This window comes from Hylobates moloch, unplaced genomic scaffold (genome assembly GCF_009828535.3).
Source record: "Hylobates moloch isolate HMO894 unplaced genomic scaffold, HMol_V3 SCAFFOLD_12, whole genome shotgun sequence".
NCBI lineage: Eukaryota > Metazoa > Chordata > Mammalia > Primates > Hylobatidae > Hylobates > Hylobates moloch.
This window is the reverse complement of record NW_026652287.1, coordinates 12,654,744-12,673,245: the sequence shown is the minus strand read 5'-3', so window position 1 is coordinate 12,673,245 and position 18,502 is coordinate 12,654,744. Positions and strand designations below refer to the sequence as shown.

The 18,502-nt window shown below is 57.0% G+C and overlaps 1 protein-coding gene across 5 annotated transcripts in view; it reads right to left on the bottom strand.

The window, feature by feature from the left end:
* Nucleotides 1-18,502, bottom strand: part of PXN (paxillin) — a 58,404-nt gene that overhangs the window by 3,338 nt on the left and 36,564 nt on the right. Inside the window, exons 2-14 of one of the 5 annotated variants that reach the window (XM_032168530.2) lie at nt 10,793-11,019; nt 10,360-10,475; nt 9,492-9,628; nt 9,178-9,379; nt 8,255-8,390; nt 5,833-6,720; nt 3,523-3,798; nt 2,955-3,263; nt 2,199-2,300; nt 1,740-1,910; nt 1,463-1,636; nt 768-849; nt 470-618 (exon numbers count right to left, since the gene is read on the bottom strand). In XM_032168530.2, the coding sequence (XP_032024421.1) occupies nt 470-618; nt 768-849; nt 1,463-1,636; nt 1,740-1,910; nt 2,199-2,300; nt 2,955-3,263; nt 3,523-3,798; nt 5,833-6,720; nt 8,255-8,390; nt 9,178-9,379; nt 9,492-9,628; nt 10,360-10,475; nt 10,793-11,019 (2,969 nt within the window). Of the gene's footprint in view, nt 1-469; nt 619-767; nt 850-1,462; nt 1,637-1,739; nt 1,911-2,198; nt 2,301-2,954; nt 3,264-3,522; nt 3,799-5,832; nt 6,721-8,254; nt 8,391-9,177; nt 9,380-9,491; nt 9,629-10,359; nt 10,476-10,792; nt 11,020-11,284; nt 11,305-18,502 lie in introns of those variants that run through there. The other 4 variants (XM_058424995.1, XM_032168531.2, XM_032168532.2 and 1 more) reach the window with 4 other exon arrangements.

Genomic DNA, 18,502 nt, shown 5'->3' with positions numbered 1-18,502 from the left:
AAAAAAAAAAGAAAAGGCTCTGAGAAGTCCTGCAGGGAACAGTGTTTCCCAAACTCATTTGGTCAGAGAGCCCTTGTTGAATCATTAATAACCCCTGTGGGGCCCCCAGCATGCAGTGGTTTTGGAAACCACTGCCCATTTCTGTTGAGTCTGCTAAATACTTGCATTATCTCATTTAATTCTCACACACTGTCCTCCCGAATAGGAATGGCCCAGGGCCGCTGCACAATAGGAATGGTCCAGGGCTGGACTGGGGGACACGCCTACCTTGCTCCTGGTTTGTCCCAGCCTCAGTACAAACCCTGGCCCAGGACCTACTGGACTGGAGGAAGGAGATCCCCTGCCTGCTCCCCCAATTAATAACCCCAGATGAGGCCTCTGAGCTGGATCCAGACAGCACAATGAGGAAGACTCCTCTCTCCCCACTGCCTGCTCCTCGCCCCTCCAGATGTGGTCAGGGGCTCCTTACCCGGCACACGAAGCACTCAGGATGCCACAGCGTGTTGAGGGCTGAGATATAGTTCTCCAGGATGGCCCGGGCGCAGCCGCCACACTTGGGTGCAAACATGTCGAAGTAGTCTTTGCGGCAGTAGGCCTTGCCGTCCTTCTCGTGGAACCCTGGGGAGCGGGGGTTTTGGAGGCACAGTTCATTCCGGCTTCCAGAAGTGGAGCCACTCTGACTCCAACCTCAGCAGCATCTATCTCCCACCCCCACCTCCCTGGCCCTCCTAAGAGGCAGTGGGTCAGTCCGCCGGTCCAGCCCGTACCTTCGGGACCAAAGAAGGCTCCACACTGGGCACAGAAGAAGTGTTCAGGGTGCCACGTCCGGTCAAGGGCTGTCACCACTTTCTGTGAAGCAAAGTGTGGGATCAAGGCTGAGCTCTGGGCAGATCTCACAACTGAGACGCCCAGCAAGGCCATCCTTCCACCCGCAGCTCATAGCCATAGACAGAGCAAAACACTCCCAAGATGGGGGTCTCTCCTAATGGTGCTGCGAATGCCTCTAAGAATTCAGAGTTACTCAGGATGGGACAAGCCAGACACACACCCTCTCCTCTCTCTAATCCTCACCCCAAGTAGAGGGCACAAGTTCTACTGTGACTCCCATTTTATAGGTGAAGAAACATAAGCTCAGAGAGGCCAGGCATTTCCTAAGTTCACAGAGCGGTAGAGTGAGGCCGCTGGCATCCAACTCCATTTATCTCCTCAGGGCTCCTGAGTCCTGGGAGTCTCCATAGAAGGGAATCGAGATGGGAGCTGAAGGGAGGTGAGGTTGCCCGATGCACATCGGGACAGGCTGTGGTTCAGATGTGGGTGTGAATCCGGCCCCACTGTTCCCTAACCCTGTCAGCCTCGGGCATGTGACCTCTCTCAGCCTCCCATGGCACCCCCTGCACGCTCAGAGGACTGCGGTGAAGCTGGAATGAGTGGAAGCGGGCGCAGTGCCGGATGAGGAACTCACATCCAGGATGGGGCCGTTGCAGTAGTAGCAGCGCGGGGAGAAGAGGTTGTGGTAGTCCTTTTCACAGTAGGGCTGTCCATCCCGCTCGAAGAAGTTCCGGGATCCGATCTCCTCCTGGCAGTGGGTGCAGACGAAGTGCTCGGGGTGCCACGTCTTCCCCATGGCGGTCACAACCTGAGGAGGAGATGGAATGCAGTCCAGGGCCGAGGCCAGCCCCGGAGCACCCCCGCCCCTGCAGGAGTCCACTGGCCACAACCCTGCCCACTCCCCTCATCACCTGCCCAGCGATGGGCTTCTTGCAGGCCCCGCAGACTCCTTTGGCGACCGTGGCAACCCCCAGCTTGTTCAGGTCGGACTGCAGGCTCCCCAGCATGCTGTCTAGCTGGCTCCCGGGCTTCGGGGGCCCCCCAGGGGGTGAGCTGCTCCCTGTCTTCCCCTGGGCCATGAACTGTGGAGGCAGGGAAGGGGCTGGTCAGGACTACTGAGGCTCAGGGTACGGTGTCTGGCAGCACGGGGATGGGGGTACTTTTCTCCCTCCTGGACAGATGAGCTGATGGAGACAAGAAGTACAACCTCCTCCAGGGGCCAGGAGCCCTAAAGTGGGAGTGACGTCAGCAGGACTCCTGGTGGTCAGAGGGGCCCACTGGGGTCAGAAAGGCTCAGGGCACCCAGCAGGCATGGCCAAGCCCAGGGAGAGCACGACACGCAGGACACCCAGCCCAGCCTTGGCACTGACCCCTCCCTCGTCCTGCCCTCCGGGGCTGCTCCGCCCGCCGTCCCGAGGCCAGCCGGCCGCCCAGCACCGCTCCCCATCCGCTCTTTGCTCCAGGCCCTGGATCTTAGATAGGGGAAGAGATGAGGATAAGAAATCTTTTTTAAAAATTAAAGAAGAAAGAATACAAGACCTTGTCACTGGACTAAAAGGGAATCTAGGATGAGATCTGAGGGTTTCTCCCCCACCGGCAGGACCAAAATTGGGGGAAAAAATCTGGAGAAAAAGAGCCCTGAGAGAGAGGCCCAGGGAGAAAGGAAGAAGGACAGGGAGGGGAGTCAACCAAAGGCAGAGGACATGGCAAGGGGAGGCGGCTGGGCTCAGTGATGAGGCCTCACCGGGCGCTGGGCCTGGGGGCTGGGCCTGGGGGCTGGAAGGGAGGAGACAGGTTTCTGGTCTCCCTTCTGGAGTGGCTTCCTTCCTTGATGGGAGCCCGGGGCAGTACCCAGGACCAGTCGAGGAAGGAGCAGACATGGGTGGACCCACAGAAAAGCAAGAGGGCAGCAGACCTTCTGAGTGGGGGAAGACCAGGGTCAAGGTTTAAGGCAGGACTGTGGTTACTGTGCTGGGGCTTGTGGATGGAGGGATGGAGGGTATCTAAGTGTGTGTGTGTGTGTGTGTGTGTGTGTGTTTGTGCGCGCGCACATGTGTGTCTGCAGAGTGGGGGATGGCTCAGGCATTAGGACGGGACAGAAAGGGAGGGGCTCCTTTAAGGCCTGCCTGCATCGGGGGGAAGAGCGGGTCCTCATCGGTCTGGCAGCCCACGGACCTCATGGTGTGGGGTGCAGGAGTGGGAAGGGCAGGGCCCTGTACCCCCTCATCATGGGGCTCTTCCCCTGCACTCTGGACCCCAGAAGAACCACAGGTATAAGCTGAGGGCCCCAGGGGGGAGGAGGCGAGCAGGCTGGGCAGGGGAGAAGAGCTGCTGGCCGCGGCGTCTGTGCGATGCTGGAGCAAAGGGACAGAAGGAGAAGCCAGGACAGAGATGGTTCTTCTCAGGGGAATGGGAGAGCCAGGAGGGAAGACAACCTGGGGAGAAGAAAGGAGGGAGAGCGATGAGGAAGAAATCGCCAGCTCAGCCCACAGGGGTGGGGGGACCTCCCCAGGCTCCCCCTGGGCCTTCCCACTCTGCACCAAGAGTGGGGCCAGTCTTCCAAGGTCACAGGAGGCAAGAAACCCCCACCCTCTCCCCAGATCTCCCCTCCGGCCAGCACTGGGGCCAGGGAAGAACCTGGACCCCAGGTGCTTGGCTCTGGCCCAGCCCCAGCCATGGGCATCTCCTCGCCACCTTCTCTATGAGCTGCCCCCCGGCCCGCTTCCCACGTGGCTGCACAGTGATGATGATGCCCTCGGTCAGCCAGTCCTGGGCAGAGGGCCCTGCTGCCTCCGCCGGCTCCTCTGCCTCAGGCTGGATGCCCAGCCGCCCCTGCAGCTCTGCGATGAGCTGTTCCTGGGATGGGGTCCTGCTCAAGGTGGCAGGGTCCAGCCGGCGGCGAGGGGAGGGCTCCCGGGACATGGGGTGTGCGTGGCCCGTCTCCCGGCTCCTCCTGATCACAGATCGGATCTAGGGGGAGGGGGAGGGGAGGCTGTCACCATCCCACTCCCAGCTTGCACGACGCTGCTCAGGCCACACTCAGATGCCTCAGGAGAGGGAGCACAAAAGAAAACCACCAAAGAGCCAAGCGGAGGTGGGTGGAGGCACGGGGAGGGGGCAGATTGGACCAGCGGAGGTGGGTGGAGGCATGGGGAGGGGGCAGATCGGACTGGCTCCAGAAGCACAGGCTGCGAGCGAGACCTCTGACCCAGCATTCACCTCCAAGTTGGCCACTGACCTTGGGCAAGACACTTAAGTGCCATGGGCCTCAGCTTCCTCTTCCTTAAAATGGAACCACAAGATTTTCTTGGCTTACCGCACAGGGTTTGCACAAGAATTATTCCAGAGGATGTAAGCGCATGCCACTGACAAGGCATACGACTTTTTTTAATTTATCATAGAAAAAGTCTTTCCTTCCAGGAACTTTTTTTGGGGGGGGACAGAGTCTTGCTCTGTCACCCAGGCTGGAGTGCAGTGGAGCGATCTGGTCTCACTGCAACCTCCGCCTCCTGGGTTCAAGAGATTCTCCTGCCTCAGCCTCCTGAGTAGCTGGGATTAAAGGCATGCACCACCACGCCTGGCTAATTTTTGTATTTTTTTTTTAGTAGAGACGGAGTTTCACCATGTTGATTAGGCTGCTCTCAAACTCCTAACCTCATGATCCGCCTGCCTCGGCCTCCCAAAGTGCTGGGATTACAGGCATGAGCCACCGTGCTCAGCTAACCAGGAACTTTTTTAACTAGTTTTTGTTTTCTTATTTATATTATTATGCTAATATTATATTATGCTATTATACTTGTTGGTAGTGTTTTGGGGGTTTTTGGTTGTTTCGTTTTGTTTTCCAAAGAGGCATAAAGCTTGGGGGATTTTTTTTTTTTTTTTTGAGACAGTGTCTTGCTTTGTTGCTCAGGCTGAGTGCAGTGGTGCAATCACAACTCACTGCAGCCTCAAACTCCTGGGCTCAAGCCATCCTCCTGCTTTAGCCTCCCCAACAGCTGGGACTATAGGCATGCGCAACCACGCCCAGCTAATTTTTAATTTTTTGTAGAGACAGGGTTTCGCTGTGTTGCCCAGGCTGGTCTCAAACTCCTGGGCTCAAGCGATCCTCTTGCCTCAGCCTCCCAAAGTGCTGGGATTACAGGCATAAGCCACTGTGCCAGGGTGAGGCATAAAGTATTTTGTTTTTTTTTGTTTTTTGAGACCGAGTTTCGCTCTTGTTACCCAGGCTGGAGTGCAATGGCGTGATCTTGGCTCACTGCAACCTCTGCGTCCCGGGTTCAAGTGATTCTCCTGCCTCAGCCTCCCGAGTAGCTGGGATTACAGGCATGCACCACCATGCCCAGCTAATCTTTTTGTATTTTTAGTAGAGATGGGGTTTCTCCATGTTGGTCAGGCTGGTCTCGAACTCCCAACCTCAGGTGATCTGCCCGCCTTGGCCTCCCAAAGTGCTGGAATTACAGGCATGAGCCACCATGCCCGGCCCGGCATAAAGTTTTAATTAAGCAAAAAGCAAGTAATAAAAGTACTGTCAGCCACGGCCTATTGAGGGACCACATGCTGTGTTCGAAACACTTTCCAGGAATTATCTCATTTAGGTCTCTGGACAATCTTGATGGAAATTCTCCCCACTTTACAGATGAGAAAACTGAGGCTGAGGGAGGGGGTTGCCCAAGGTCACAGAGTGTTAGACATGTGGTTTGTATCTAGGTCTATCTGGTTCCGAAGTCCATGCTTCTAACCATTTCACCACATCAGAATGTCAAGGCCAGCTCATCTGAAAGGAAAAAGCCTTAACAAAGCAAGAGGTGGGTTGAGGCTATGAGAAATGCCGGGTCCACAGAGCCCACTGCCAAGTGCTGACTGTCAGGTCCAGCCACAGTGTCTCAGCATTTTCTGCCCAAGCAGACATGCACAGAGTGGGAGGCTGCATGCATTTAGCGAGGAGCGGCCCACACTCAGACCCGCCAAGGGCCATGCCCAGCAGCCATGCGAGCTGGCGCCTGCCTGGCCAGAGATGGAAATCCTCTCCGTGGTGCTGGGTGTGCCCGTGGCCATGGCACATGGAAGCTCTGGCTGTTCCTTCCCGGCCTGGGTGGCAGCTTCGGTGGTGCCCTCTGGGCTCCTTGGGGTTTCAGGTCCCTGGGTTGGCCTGGCCACACTTCCCCTCTCGGTCATCTTTGCACCTAGCTGCTCCATGGTAACTGAGGCAGGGGAGCTGCTTCCCAGCCTCCCTGGCTCTGGCCTTGGCCTCTCCTGCTGTAGGCCGTGTTCCTCCGTGAGAGTCCAGGTATCTGGGAAGATGGCCTGCCGGTCCACTGCCACTACAGCTGGCTCTGCTACTTCTTGGAAGCTTCGAGCAGCTCCAGAGGGGGGCATTCTCTCAGGCCTGAATACCTCCGAAGCCCATGGCCGCTCCCATGTGGCAGCCAAGGCCTCCTCTGGGCACGAAGGGCTGGCTGGTGGCCCCTGGGGCTCCCCAGGCTCCTGGAGAGCTATGCTTCCAGCACAGGGTACAGTGTGGCAGCGGGGAGCCCCAGAGAGCTCACTTGTGATGGTCGGCAGGTGCCTCCAATCTCGACCCTGGCTCTCTGTGCCCACTGCCCACAGAGAACCCTCCACAGAGGGAGACCTTGAGTTGAGGGTGTCAGGCATCACCCCAAGACCAGCCAAATCAAGCCAGCTGGGGGCTACAGGAGGTAGAAGGCCTTGTCCACTCTGCTCAGTACAAGGGAACTCCGGAGTGTGGCCCTGGCCTCGAGGGGAAGGTGTAGTGGTGAGTGGCAGAAATACAGATGGCATGGGAGGAGGAGAAGGAGGAAGGGAGCAGTATGAGGATGGAGCAGAGCTGGACAGCAGCCCCGGGGCACTCAGAGCCACAGTGGAGGAGCTGGTCTGGAGGAGAAGAGAGAAAGGCAGAGGGGAGAGGAGAGAGAGAGATGAGGGGAGTGAGGATGGCTGCACCCTGCAGAAGGTGGGCACGGCCTTAGGGCTGACCAAGGTGGCTGCAAAGCTGACGCACAGGACTGACCCTTGAAGGAGACCCAGACCCCAAAAAGGCTTCCCTGGGCTTCATGTGCTTAGCCCTCACCAAACCCAAGCAAGAGAAAGCAGCCACCAAGCTGTGCCTGTGGAGCCACCCAGGGAGGGTATGAGAAAGAAAGACCATGGTGAGGTGGACACATGGGGAGCCAGGTGGCTGGGAAGACAGCCCCAGGCACAAATGGAGGGAGAGCCAGCCCCAGGGGGCTGCTGAGCCCGCCTCGGACACTGGCCCAATTCGGCCATGTCCCTCTGGACAATCCCAGCTTTCCTACACCCCAAGTCCTCTACGTCTTCCAAGTCCTTGCTCCAGGGATCTGACTAAAACCACTGCTGCTTCTCCTGGCATCAGGACACAGGCTGTCTGAGAAAACGGCAGCCTTAAAAGCACTGGGGCACAGCTCCCTCAGGCCAGGCCCTGAATCCAACTTACTTGCTTCTGACCATGGCTGCTCAGAACCATTGGCCTGGAGCTGGAACTACAGCACGCAAGGGTCACAGGGTCAGGCTCAACCCTCCACCCCAGCCACACTCCCATCTCCCACCATGAAACCTCAGCTGAAGGGAGGCTAGGAGACACCATCAGGGCGAAGGGTGCAGGGACCGTTCACTCCCCTCTCATATTCCCTAGGTCATGCCCCAAAGGTCTCCAGCTGACCCACGTGGAAGTGTGAAGTCAGCAACTGCTGGTGAGTTCTGTCAATATTAATCCCCATGGAAACACTGAATCCTCTAAATTAAACATCTCAGGCCTGGCAGGACTGGGGAGGCCCGGCAGGGGAGGGGAAGGGCAGGTACCTTGTGCAAGGCTGGCCCCATGGTTTCCCACAGACACGCTCATGGGAACTCAGAGGCCCTGGAGGGTGAGAGGGAAGGATGGGAGAAGGGTAGCAAGGGAGGCTTGTGGATTCAGGATCAGAGGCAGAAAGAAAGAGGATGTGTTGAGGACAGCTAGCGTGGGAGATGGGGCTCCAGGGCAAATGACCTCCCAGGCACAGGCTCCCAAGTCCCACATGGCTCAGCAGAGAATGCTCTCCCCCACCCAGAGCAGCCATCAACACAAGGTTCTTTGTCCCAGCGTCCCAGCCTCCTGATCCCCTCGACCTGAGTGGCTCGGAGCACCCAGGGAGGAAGCAATGTCCCAGCCGAGCACTTCTCCAGCTTGTCTGCCTTCACTGGCTACTGCAATCCTCAGGCAGGCTGACCTGGCCCTCCCTCCCCTGTCTCCTGGCATCACAGCAAGGCCAGGGCATGACAGTGTCCCTGGCTCAGGGGCAAGGCACCCAAACACTGAGATGCTAAGGTCCAGCTACCCACACTGAGGTAAGGGAGGAGAAGGATGAGGGAGGGGCGGCAGGGCAGGGAAGATGGAGGGTTCACAGGGCACCTTGAAATCCGACAGCGAAGCCATCAGCTCATCCAGCTCCCTGGTGGCAGAGGAGGCCGAGATGCGCGTCTGCTGTTGGGTGGAGGTGACACGCTGTGGGCTGCTCATCTCGCCCTGGTTCACAGTGATGGCAGGGCTGCAGGGTGGGCACGGCATCAGTGGGGAGCCCACAGTCGGCCCCACACTTCCAGGGGATCAAATCGACCTCTCACCTCGGACACTGGGGTCTCACCATCCCCAACCCCAGGGAGGCCCACCAGCTCCCAGTCTCTCCTGGGGACCCATCATTGGGTCAGAAGAAAGGGCAGTTCAGTGGCACCAGGAAGTGCCAGGAAGACTCCTCTAGCCCCCAGCCCAAGTGAAAGCTGGCCTGTGAAACAAGCCCAAGCGCCCTATGTTTCCTCCACAACACTGGACATGGAGGTGAGGCTACTGCAGTAACAATGGCACTGGTAAGAGCTTGCGTGTTGGACACTCACCATGTGTGCCACGCACTACACACCAGAAACCATTCCAAGCACTTTACAGGATTACTGGTTCTCACCCTTATTGAGGTAGGTGGTCTTATTCCAGTGATCCCATAAGTTCTTGTCCCATTTTACAGATGGGAAAACTAAGGCTTGAGAGCTGACAGTAACTGTCAGAGCCAAGATGTGAACCCCACTGTGTGGCCCCAAAGCCTGTGCTAAGAGCTGCTAAGCTCCAGGCGCCCTCGGCGTGCACAATGTCTGTCCTTTCTGACTGGCAGTGACTGGCTGAAGGCAGGGATGGTGTCCATGTGACTCACCACTATCCCCCCAGTGCCTGGCAAACGGCAGACACGGGAGGGAATGGATGATACCAGGGCTAAGGGGACAGACACTGGACCCGGGCCAGGCTGGGCCAGCCCTTCCCCACCTGGGGAGAGCCCAGTGGGTACTCACACGGGGCTGGGCACGGAGCTCTCCAGTTCATCCAAGAGACTTTCCACACTGGGCCGCACGTCCTCCAGGCCCCGGCCCCCATTCCGCTTAGGCTTCTCTTTCGTCAGGGGCCCAGCTTTGCCTCCCAAGGGGCTGTTAGTCTCTGGGACACCATAGTGGGGGCTCAGGGCCCCAGGAAGCGGGGGGCTTGAGTTGGCCTCATCTTGCAGAGAGGAGAGAAAAAGGCTGCTCAGCCCTTGAGCCCTCCTGGGGTCTAGAGGTCAGCAGATGGGCCCTGGGCCCTGGTAGACCCTGCCCCAGGGACCCGGTCCTACCTGCAGGGAAGCCCGGCGGGTTATGCTGCACAGCGTTCAGTTCCAGCAGCAGGCGGTCGAGTTCAGAAAGGTTGCTGCCCAGGGACGTGCTCATTACGGTGGGTGAAGGCTCGGCTGATTTCTGCTTGTTGGGGAAGCTTTGAGAGGCAAAGGAAAGAAGACAGTGAGAGATGCTCTCTGGCCTTGTACTGGCTTGGCAGTTCCCAGATTCCCAAGGAGAACAAGGCAGAGGAGATGCGAAGTCTTCTCCTGCAAGAGGACAGAGGGTAGGGAGGGGATGTGGTAAGAAGAGGGGAGGAGGCCGGGCGCGGTGGTTCACGCCTGTAATCCCAGCATTTTGGGAGGCAGAGGCGGGCGGATCATGAGGTCAGGAGACCGAGACCATCCTGGCTAACACAGTGAAACCCCGTCTCTACTAAAAATACACAAAAATTAGCCGGGCGTGGTGGTGGGCACCTGTAGTCCCAGCTACTCGGGAGGCTGAGGCAGGAGAATGGCGTGAACCTGGGAGGCGGAGCTTGCAGTGAGCCGAGATCGCGCCACTGCACTCCAGCCTGGGCGACAGAGCGAGACCCCGTCTCAAAAAAAAAAAAAAAAAAAAAAAAAAAAAAAGAAGAGGGGAGGAAAGTCTTGCTTCAGTTCCTCAGCTACACGGAGATGCTGTGATAGCCCAGAATGTCCACTGCATGGAGATGACACTGATGAGGTAGACGGGCCCACCGACAGGCCTTCTGCAGCTTAAACCAGAATAACCCCACAAGGCCCAGTCGCCATGCCTGCTCCCAGGCCTCCGCTGCCTCCCACCCTGGCCAGGTCCCTGAGATTTCTAAGCAGAAGGGAAGGTGCCCTGGGCAGACTGGGGCAGTACCTGTAGACGTGCTCCTCCTCACCCACTCGGGAGCACGGAGAGCCAACGCCGTCCTGAGGGTTGGAGACACTGGAAGTTTTGGCACTGGAGCCGTACACAGGTGATGAGGACTGAGGCTGCGAGAAGGAGAATGCTCAGAGGCTACCCCGAGGGGAGAAAAAGGAACAGGGGCCAGGAGCAGCTCCAGTCACCCCCAGGAGGCTCCTGCCCACAGCCAGTCTCACCAGGGAATTTCCACAGTCGGGCCAGGAGACCTGTGATTAACCACTTGGTCACTGCTCCACTCACGTGGTGAGTGGGAAGAACAGTGTCTGGTTGGGAAGGGTCAACTGCCCCAATTCCACTCCATCCCCTGGCTCCCTAAGCCCCTGCCAGGTAAGTTCCCTCTGTCCCCCAGCCTTCTTGGCCTTCTCAGCCACTGTCCCCACCTCACCTGCTGGTGGATGAATCGGGAGCTGCTGGGCTGCCACTGGTCTAAGGGGTCAAGGATTGTGCCATTGAGGGCCTCGCTGGATGGGGGTGGGGGGACGGGGGGTGGCACAGCAATCTCCTGGTATGTGTGGTTTCCAGTTGGGTATGAGTAGGGGGTCTCCTCCGACAAGAACACAGGCCGTTTGGAGATGTGGGAGGTGGTAGACTCCAAGTCCGCCAGCAGGGCGTCTGCAAAGAGAAGGCACGGGGAGCAGGTGAGAACCGGGATCCTGGGGACTCTCCCATGGCAGGGCCCTCCCTGCCTGCACCTCAAGAGTTAATGCCTTCTAGCACCTGCCCCACCCATGGGAGAAATGACCAGCCTTGGGACAAGAAGCCACCAGCCCCGACCAGCCTAACCAAGAGCCGGCTCCCAAAGCTGACTTCTTCTGGCCACCCAGGACTGAAAGTGCTCTAGAGGCGGGCTCTGGGGCTGCCCTGTGGGATCTCCTACCTCTGGGAGTCAGGCACCTGGCACTGCGTTCCCTCCTGACAGGGCCACGCAGCGGCGAGTGAAGTGCCTGTCTGGAACTCTGAATCTGCAGGGCAACGCGGAGAGAATGGGTGGGAGGGGCCCCACGTCACAGGGAGGGGCCCTGGCAGTGCCAGGCCCTCACTTGATTTCTAAGAGCTTAGGCTTTCTCAGCCCCCGACTGGAGGGGGCACTCAGGATGGTCCCTGCCCTCCTAACCAGGTGGAAGCAGAAGCCCAGGCTCCAGGTTCCTCCTGAGGCTCCAGGCTTATGGGGTAAGGTGTGCAGGGAGGTGGGGGCTGGAGTGAGGCTGGTGCAGCGGTCCCCACCCCCTCAGTGAGCAGGGGGCAAGACTGCTCCATTGGCTGTTTCTGCGGAAGTCTGGCAAGCAGCCCGGCCCCAGAGGCTCCAGGCCCCCACTGTTCTGCTTTTAACAGCGGCAAGGGAGCCAAATCAGCCCTCTAGTGTAAGCTTCCATTACCCTGGCACCTGGCAGCCAACAGGGGGGCCCTAGGCCTCCCCAGTCTCCAGAAAAGAAGGGTATAGATAGAGGGGCAGGAATAGGACCTGCTGACCCCCACCTCCTCCGTCTCCTCCTGGGACCCTCAACAGCCCCACGGCTCAGACAGCCTGGCCCTGGATGCCACACCCTCATTCCTGCCCCGTTCACAACTTGCTTGCTCTCAGCTCCCTGGTAACCTGCTGGGTCCAGGGAGCTGATAGCTTGATCCCCAGCCCTCAGGATAATAAACATCTAAAAAGCAATGGCTGCGTTTATTGCCACTTATCAGTAGCAGGCACACTGCTAGGCATTCTAGCAGCATGTACAAGGTCTCCCTTAATCCCCCTAATGCCCCCTGTAGCTGGAATTGATTCTCCCCGCAAGGATGAGGAAAGCGGGCTTGGAGAGGCAGAGGTCAGAGGTGTTTGCTCTGAATAACAAAGCCAGTGAGTGGCACAATTGTCTGACTCCTCAGAAGCCCCAAACCCCAAAAACCTGGCCTGTAAGAGGCCACTATGACTACCAGATGACGCCATACTTAAAGGGTTCAACTTCCTGAATGTTGGAGGCCCAAGCTGTGAGGCCTGCCAGTGTGATCCTTCCTTGTGGCCTTGCTCCCCAGTCCCCCAACCTGTTTTCAGAGGAGGGAATAGAGAAGCAAGGCCCTCACCCAGGGCCTCAGTCTATGGGGCCACACCTTCTCCCAGCTGCTTGTCCTGATCTCCTACCCTCAAGGCTGGCCACACCTACCCTAGACTCCTGCCCAGATGGACAGACGGGATGTCTGTTCCAAGGCCCAGGACCCCGGGTCTGCTCTCCTGACCTCCGAGGAAGTTCAGGTCCTACAGCCTGCCCCGCCCTCTGGGTCCCATGGAGGAGGCCTGGCTTCCTGTCTCTAGCAAACCGGAACTAGAGGGAGTTGGTAGGTATCTAGGTAACGGCAGAAAAGGAACCAGTGTGCAGGCCAATCCCCATGGCCTCTCCAGGGCCACACCTGCTGTCTTGGCTTCACGCAGTGTCCTCATTTCCTCTGGGCCCAATCAGCAATGGGCGGATCCCTCTTTCTCCACCATGGGCAGGGCCAGCTAAGAAACCCCATAGGACTCCCCAGAGCAGGCAATGAATGAGTGCAACCCCGGTAGGGGGCAGGAGCAGCTGCCATCCTTGAAGGCCCACTGGGGCCAGGAGCTTCACCCTTGTTACCTGCCATCCTCACAACGCCACTAGCACAGATGGTAAAACTGCGGTTCAGAGGCAGAGTCACATCCCACACTGCCAAGGCTGGATGAAGTGACAATGCTGGACTCTGAACTCAGGTCTCTTGGACTCCAAACACCCAACAGAAGACAAACGGTCAGACTTCCTTGTCAAACATTTTGAATCAGGGACTCCACCAAACGCCCGCTCCACCACAATGTGATTCTGAGCCTGGGCTTTTGGTTTATGGATTAGATTCGGGTTTACAATGTCAACAGGCTCTTGGGAGCACAGATCCCTAGGTTGGTGAAGTATTGGTGAGAGGATGCAGTCCTGGGACACAGAGACACAAGATCATTCATTCTGAGGTCGAGCCAGACCTGAGTTCAAGTGCCAGCTCCCCTCTCTATGATCCATGCCACAGGGCAAAGCGCTCAGCTTCTCAGGGCCTGTTTTCTCAGTAAGCTCTTCAATAACTCTGACCTCAAAATACTGGTGTGAGGTTTAAAAGGGCTAGCAGGTACACTGGAAGCTGCAAACATCAGTTGCAAATATCAGGCTCTCCAGACCCAAGTCACTCTGCAGGAGGAAGCTCCATAGCACATTGGAAGCTACAAACATCAGATCTGATTTGCTCTGTAAAATCCAGAGTAAGGTCTTCCTCCAAGGAGAGCAGTGTAGGTAGGATGCAAAGTACTGACTTCTCCTAAGTCTCCTAAGTCTTTTCTGGGTAGAATATGAGCAAAACATGAAAAGGGCAACCTTGAAAAGAAAAGCAAAGTAATAAAGTAACATTCAAAGTGTAGCATGTCCCAGCCTGGGCAAAACAGTGAGAGCCCATCTCTACAAAAAATTTAAAAATTAGCTCGGTGTGGTGGCGCATGCCTATAGTCCCAGCTACTCAGGAGGCTGAGGTGGGAGGATCACTTGAGAACAGGAGTTGGAGATCAGCTTGGGCAACACAGTGAGACCCCATCTCTACAAAAAATTTAAAAATTAGCTGGGTGTGGTGATATGCACCTGTAGTCCCAGTTACTCAGGAGGCTGAGGCAGGAGGATTGCCTGAGCCCAGGAGGTCAAGGCTACAGTGAGCTACAACTGCAGCACTGCACTCTAGCCGGAGTGACGGCGAGACCCTGTCTTAAAAACAAACAAACAAACAAATAAACCATAGAGTGTAGATGTCAGGGAGAAGGCACATCATTATTCAGTTTTCTCCAAAGTTTTGTCTATTTGAGGGACAGAGAAAAACCCCAGCAAGCCCATCCACCAGCCACAGGGTCTCTGGTATGGCTTCCTCCTCTCTCTCCACCCTTCATCCTCACCTAGTGATTTGGACAGGCAAGGACTAGGCAAGAGGGATAGGGGTTGGTGCCTCCAAATCCCCCACAAACTCCTCAAGAAAGAGAACCAGAAATATAGGAGGCAAGCCAACAGTAGACTCCTAGCTTTACTTTGATTTCCAGTGGGTGCAAATACCTGAGACTTCCCCTTAAGGCTGCAAAATGGTTAAGGGTCAGAGTCCCCTTGCAAGCTCAGCAAATGTCCCCCCTGGCTTGAGCAAACAGAGCCGGCAGACGCTGCACACAGGAGTCCACTTGAAGGCACAGCCCCATCCCAGCGGGGTCCCTCAGCATCCAGCTCCAGCCTTTCTCACCACTCTAAATATTCCTTCTACTCATACCCCAAGGAAGGTGTCAGGCTATCCACTCTTCAGAGAAAATGGTACCCACTGAAACCATTCTAGACCAGGAATACACCCTCCCTTCCCACATGCTGGGAGGACAGATTCCAGACACACTGCTCGGAAGTAGTCGGGAGCCCTCATTCAAGCTAAGGAAGGCCTCAAATTTCCTTGGCATTCCTCTACTAAGTTTCCAGGTCCAGGCCTGGGGCCCTCCAGACCCAAGTCACCCTGAAGCAGGAAGCTCTCTGGGGCTTCCCGACCACTTTCTGGAGGAAACCCACCCTGAATTCCGCAGGTTTTCTGTCTCTCCGGGCCAGCGAAAGTAGCAACATGAGGAGGTAGGCCAGGCTGTCTCGAAGCTGAGGGCGGGCTAGGTGCAAAGTGCCCAGCGAGCCATGGGCAAAGGCCACGGAGCTCTGTCCTGGCTCCGCCCTGGCGAGGAAGGGGTGCAGACTGTCTGCTGCTCCCCACCAGAGGGCACCATTGGCCCGTCGGCTTCCTGCCACTGGGTAACCTCGTGCAATCTTGGAATTTTCTGGCCGGGGAAGACTGGGGAGCCCCTGGCCATGGGCGCAGTGGGGAAGTTTCAATCCTGAGAGAACAAGGCTGAGCTGGAGGAACACAGCAAGCTACTAGGAGGAACACAGGTAGCCTGGTATCACTTGAAGGCGCAACCCAAGGGTGACATGCAGGGCTCTGGAGAACCAGAGGGGTGCACGCCCTCGCTTCCAGGGCCCTGTGCAAATGCAGCACCGTGTGCGCCCCCATCTGCACCCCATGGCTGCACCTGGTCGGAGCAACAGCATGGAACAGCTGCAGCTTTGGGTCGGGAGGCCTCCCTGGGCAGGTGGCTGGGCAAAACAGCGCACCACGGCCAGGCTGAGAGGAAGAAGCCCTTCCCTGGGCCTCAGCAACTGACTGAGCGTAATCCTTACAACCAGTGGGAGCCGCTGGAGGGTTAAGGTGCAGACACCCTCAGCCCACTGCTCCAAGGAGGAGGGGACCGGTTCGCCTGCATTCCAGGGCAAGTGCTGCAGCTGCGCCCCTCACATTCCTGTACCCACCTAGGGACTCAGGGTGGAAGGAAACCTGGGTCCCCTTGTACCTACAATGGGGGGATGTCCCCCAGACTGTGGCTCTGGGGACCCGGGTTGATCCACTGACACATGGCACTCAATACCAGATTAAAGAGAATCAATTAAACCCTTCCGCCCCCACCCCCAACTGCAGCATAGAAACAAGCCAGGCTTCTTCCTCCTACCTAAGCCCCTGCCACTTCTTAGTGTGTGATAAAGACTATCAAGACCAGAGGCCTGGAGCTGGACAGGTGCCAAGAGAGAGGAGATAAAGGTCCATCTCTCTGAGGGGGAGGGAGGACCCAGAGCAATTCCATTCCCTCCTCCCAGGCTCTGCGGACTTTCAATGTTACAACTTGTACGGTGAATCCTCAGTCACCTGGGCTCTGCTCAATGGCTGAATTGCTCGGATAGGCTGCTTAACTGCTTTTGTGCCTCACTTTCCTTGTCTGCCCAATAGGAATTCCACCATTTTACTCACAGGATTGGGACTACATGAGAAAAATAGATATAAAGTGCTGACTTAGCACAGTGCCTGGAATAGAGCACACAGGAAATGGGAGTTGCTAAGTAGATACAAGCTTCTTCCCAGAGAGGTGTTGAGCCCTAGGAGGCGAAAGAAATCACCTCCCCGTCCTACCCAATCCCTGAGGGCAAAGGGTGCTGCCCTCTAGTCTCAGATCAGCAGGAAGCAGGTAAATGTGGGGCATGGAGCCAGCTTTTCCATCCCTTCTTGGAGTTTACAGGCTGCCCTGCCACATCAGCCCCAGCGCCAGGGCCCTGTGGTCCTTGCCCATCTTTGCCATTCTGGACTCCTCCACCAGCAGCCCCAGGCAGAATTAGAAGAGGTATAGTCCCGTGGCCCTCAGGCGGCCCCACCTTAGCATGCCTTGCATTCTCGAGGCCTGGCCCAGGAGAGGCCCACGTAAGAACAAGGTATTTTCCAGCCACCTCACCTACCTTCTTCTGCAGGCCAATTTCACTCAGCTTTCATTGCCCCAGGCAGGGAGCAGCCAGTGCAGCTTCCTTAGGAGCTGACAAGCTGAAGGAAGGAGCAGCAAACACCGCCCTGAAAGCTCCAGCACCAGCAGCAACGGGCTGCCATAGCACAGGGGCCTTCCCCGCAGCCCCGGGCCAGCTGCCCATCCTTGCCGTCTGATAGGAAACCCAGACTCCCAGAGAGACAAGTCCCTGTCCTAGGGGGGTCTGGGGAAGCCCAGCCTCATGGCCTGTCTATCCTGTTGGGTCCAGAACTCTGGACAAGGCAGGTTCCCAACCCCCTGATGACCACCTGGGCAGCCTTGGTAGCTCTTGAGTGTCAGAGAAGCTGCGGCCTCCTTACAGTTGCCCACGCTCAGGGATATAAGCAGTGAGCGGGGCTTGGCCTTTCCTAAGGAAGGAGCTATGTAAACAGCAGGACCAGCTCAGGGATGGTCTCATCTCAGCCCCTTTGGCGAGACTCTTCCAGATTAGGAAGGAAAACAGAACGGGAAGGCGGGTCTCCCCCGCTCCCCCTGGCTCTAAATTCCCCTCCCCTCCCCCAGCCCGGAGCACATGAGAGCAGAGGTAATCTAATCCGCAGCGGGGTGCTTTCACTCGGTGAGTAAGTCCCCAGGAATGGTGAGCTGGGTATATTTATCCTGATAACCGTCCGTCCTCAGTAAGGGCCAATCCACAATTAGGCCAGATCCACTCTGCCCCACCCACCCCCAGCCCAGGGACCTAGGGCCTGGACACTAACTAGGAACTCAGTCTCCTTGAGGGGCCTTCCCTGCCAATTTGGGTTCTTGTCAACTGTCTCCTCTCCAAGAATTAAGCTCCAGAGAGCAGGGGCCTTGTTGGTCTTGTTCGATGCCATATCCCCAGCAGCTAGAATGAATGGCTGAATGACAGAGGGGCTGTGAAGAGGAGGAGGATGGGGAAGCAGCAGTGAGCAGAGCAAACAGCCAGTGCACAGGAGGGGAGCCGGGATGCCCTGATCCCAGGCCCAGCGGATCAGTGGGGGCCCCTCAGTGGATCCTCTAGCCTCTCTGGATGTCTTCTCTATCAAGAAAATGGGCAGAACCCAATTTGTCCTCATTCCTAGTAGCACGCTCTGAGGAGGAGATAATACGATTATGGGTGAGATTTATATAGCACCTTTGAGCTCTTCCGAGTTAGTCTAAATCCAAGATTCTGCTATTGTCTGAATCCCAGACAGGAACTGCTCTCCTAAGAGGATGGATGAGAAATGATCAATACCATAGTGTCATTTAAATATTTAATAGCCATGCCTGGAGGTTACAAAGACTCAGCCACCAATTCTCCTCCGCTGACTCATGCCTCACTCAACAGGAACTGCATTTTACCCTCACAGCCCTGAAGGAAGTGTGGGCTGGGGGGTGACACACAGGAAGCCAGGGGAGAAGGCCCGAGAGTCTTCCAGTCAGCCACCAGGGGAGGAGGGGGTGGTCATTTGGATGAAGTGGTTCTTCCCCAGGCTTCCTACAGGCCTAGCTTAGGAGGGTGGCTTCCTGTATGCTGACGAGCTCTTCACTGCAGAGGGTGACACAATATGAGTGTGCAGACAGGCTGGCTTTATTGGCTGCCTGGCTTGTGCCCAAGGTCACAGGGCACAGGTAACCGGAGACCCGAGAGCTGCAAGGCAACTCCAGCAGTCACCCTGAGCTCCAGGCAGAAGACCAACTGTGCCAGGCCCATCTGCACCAGGCACCCACACAGGGCCCACCCATCAGGCT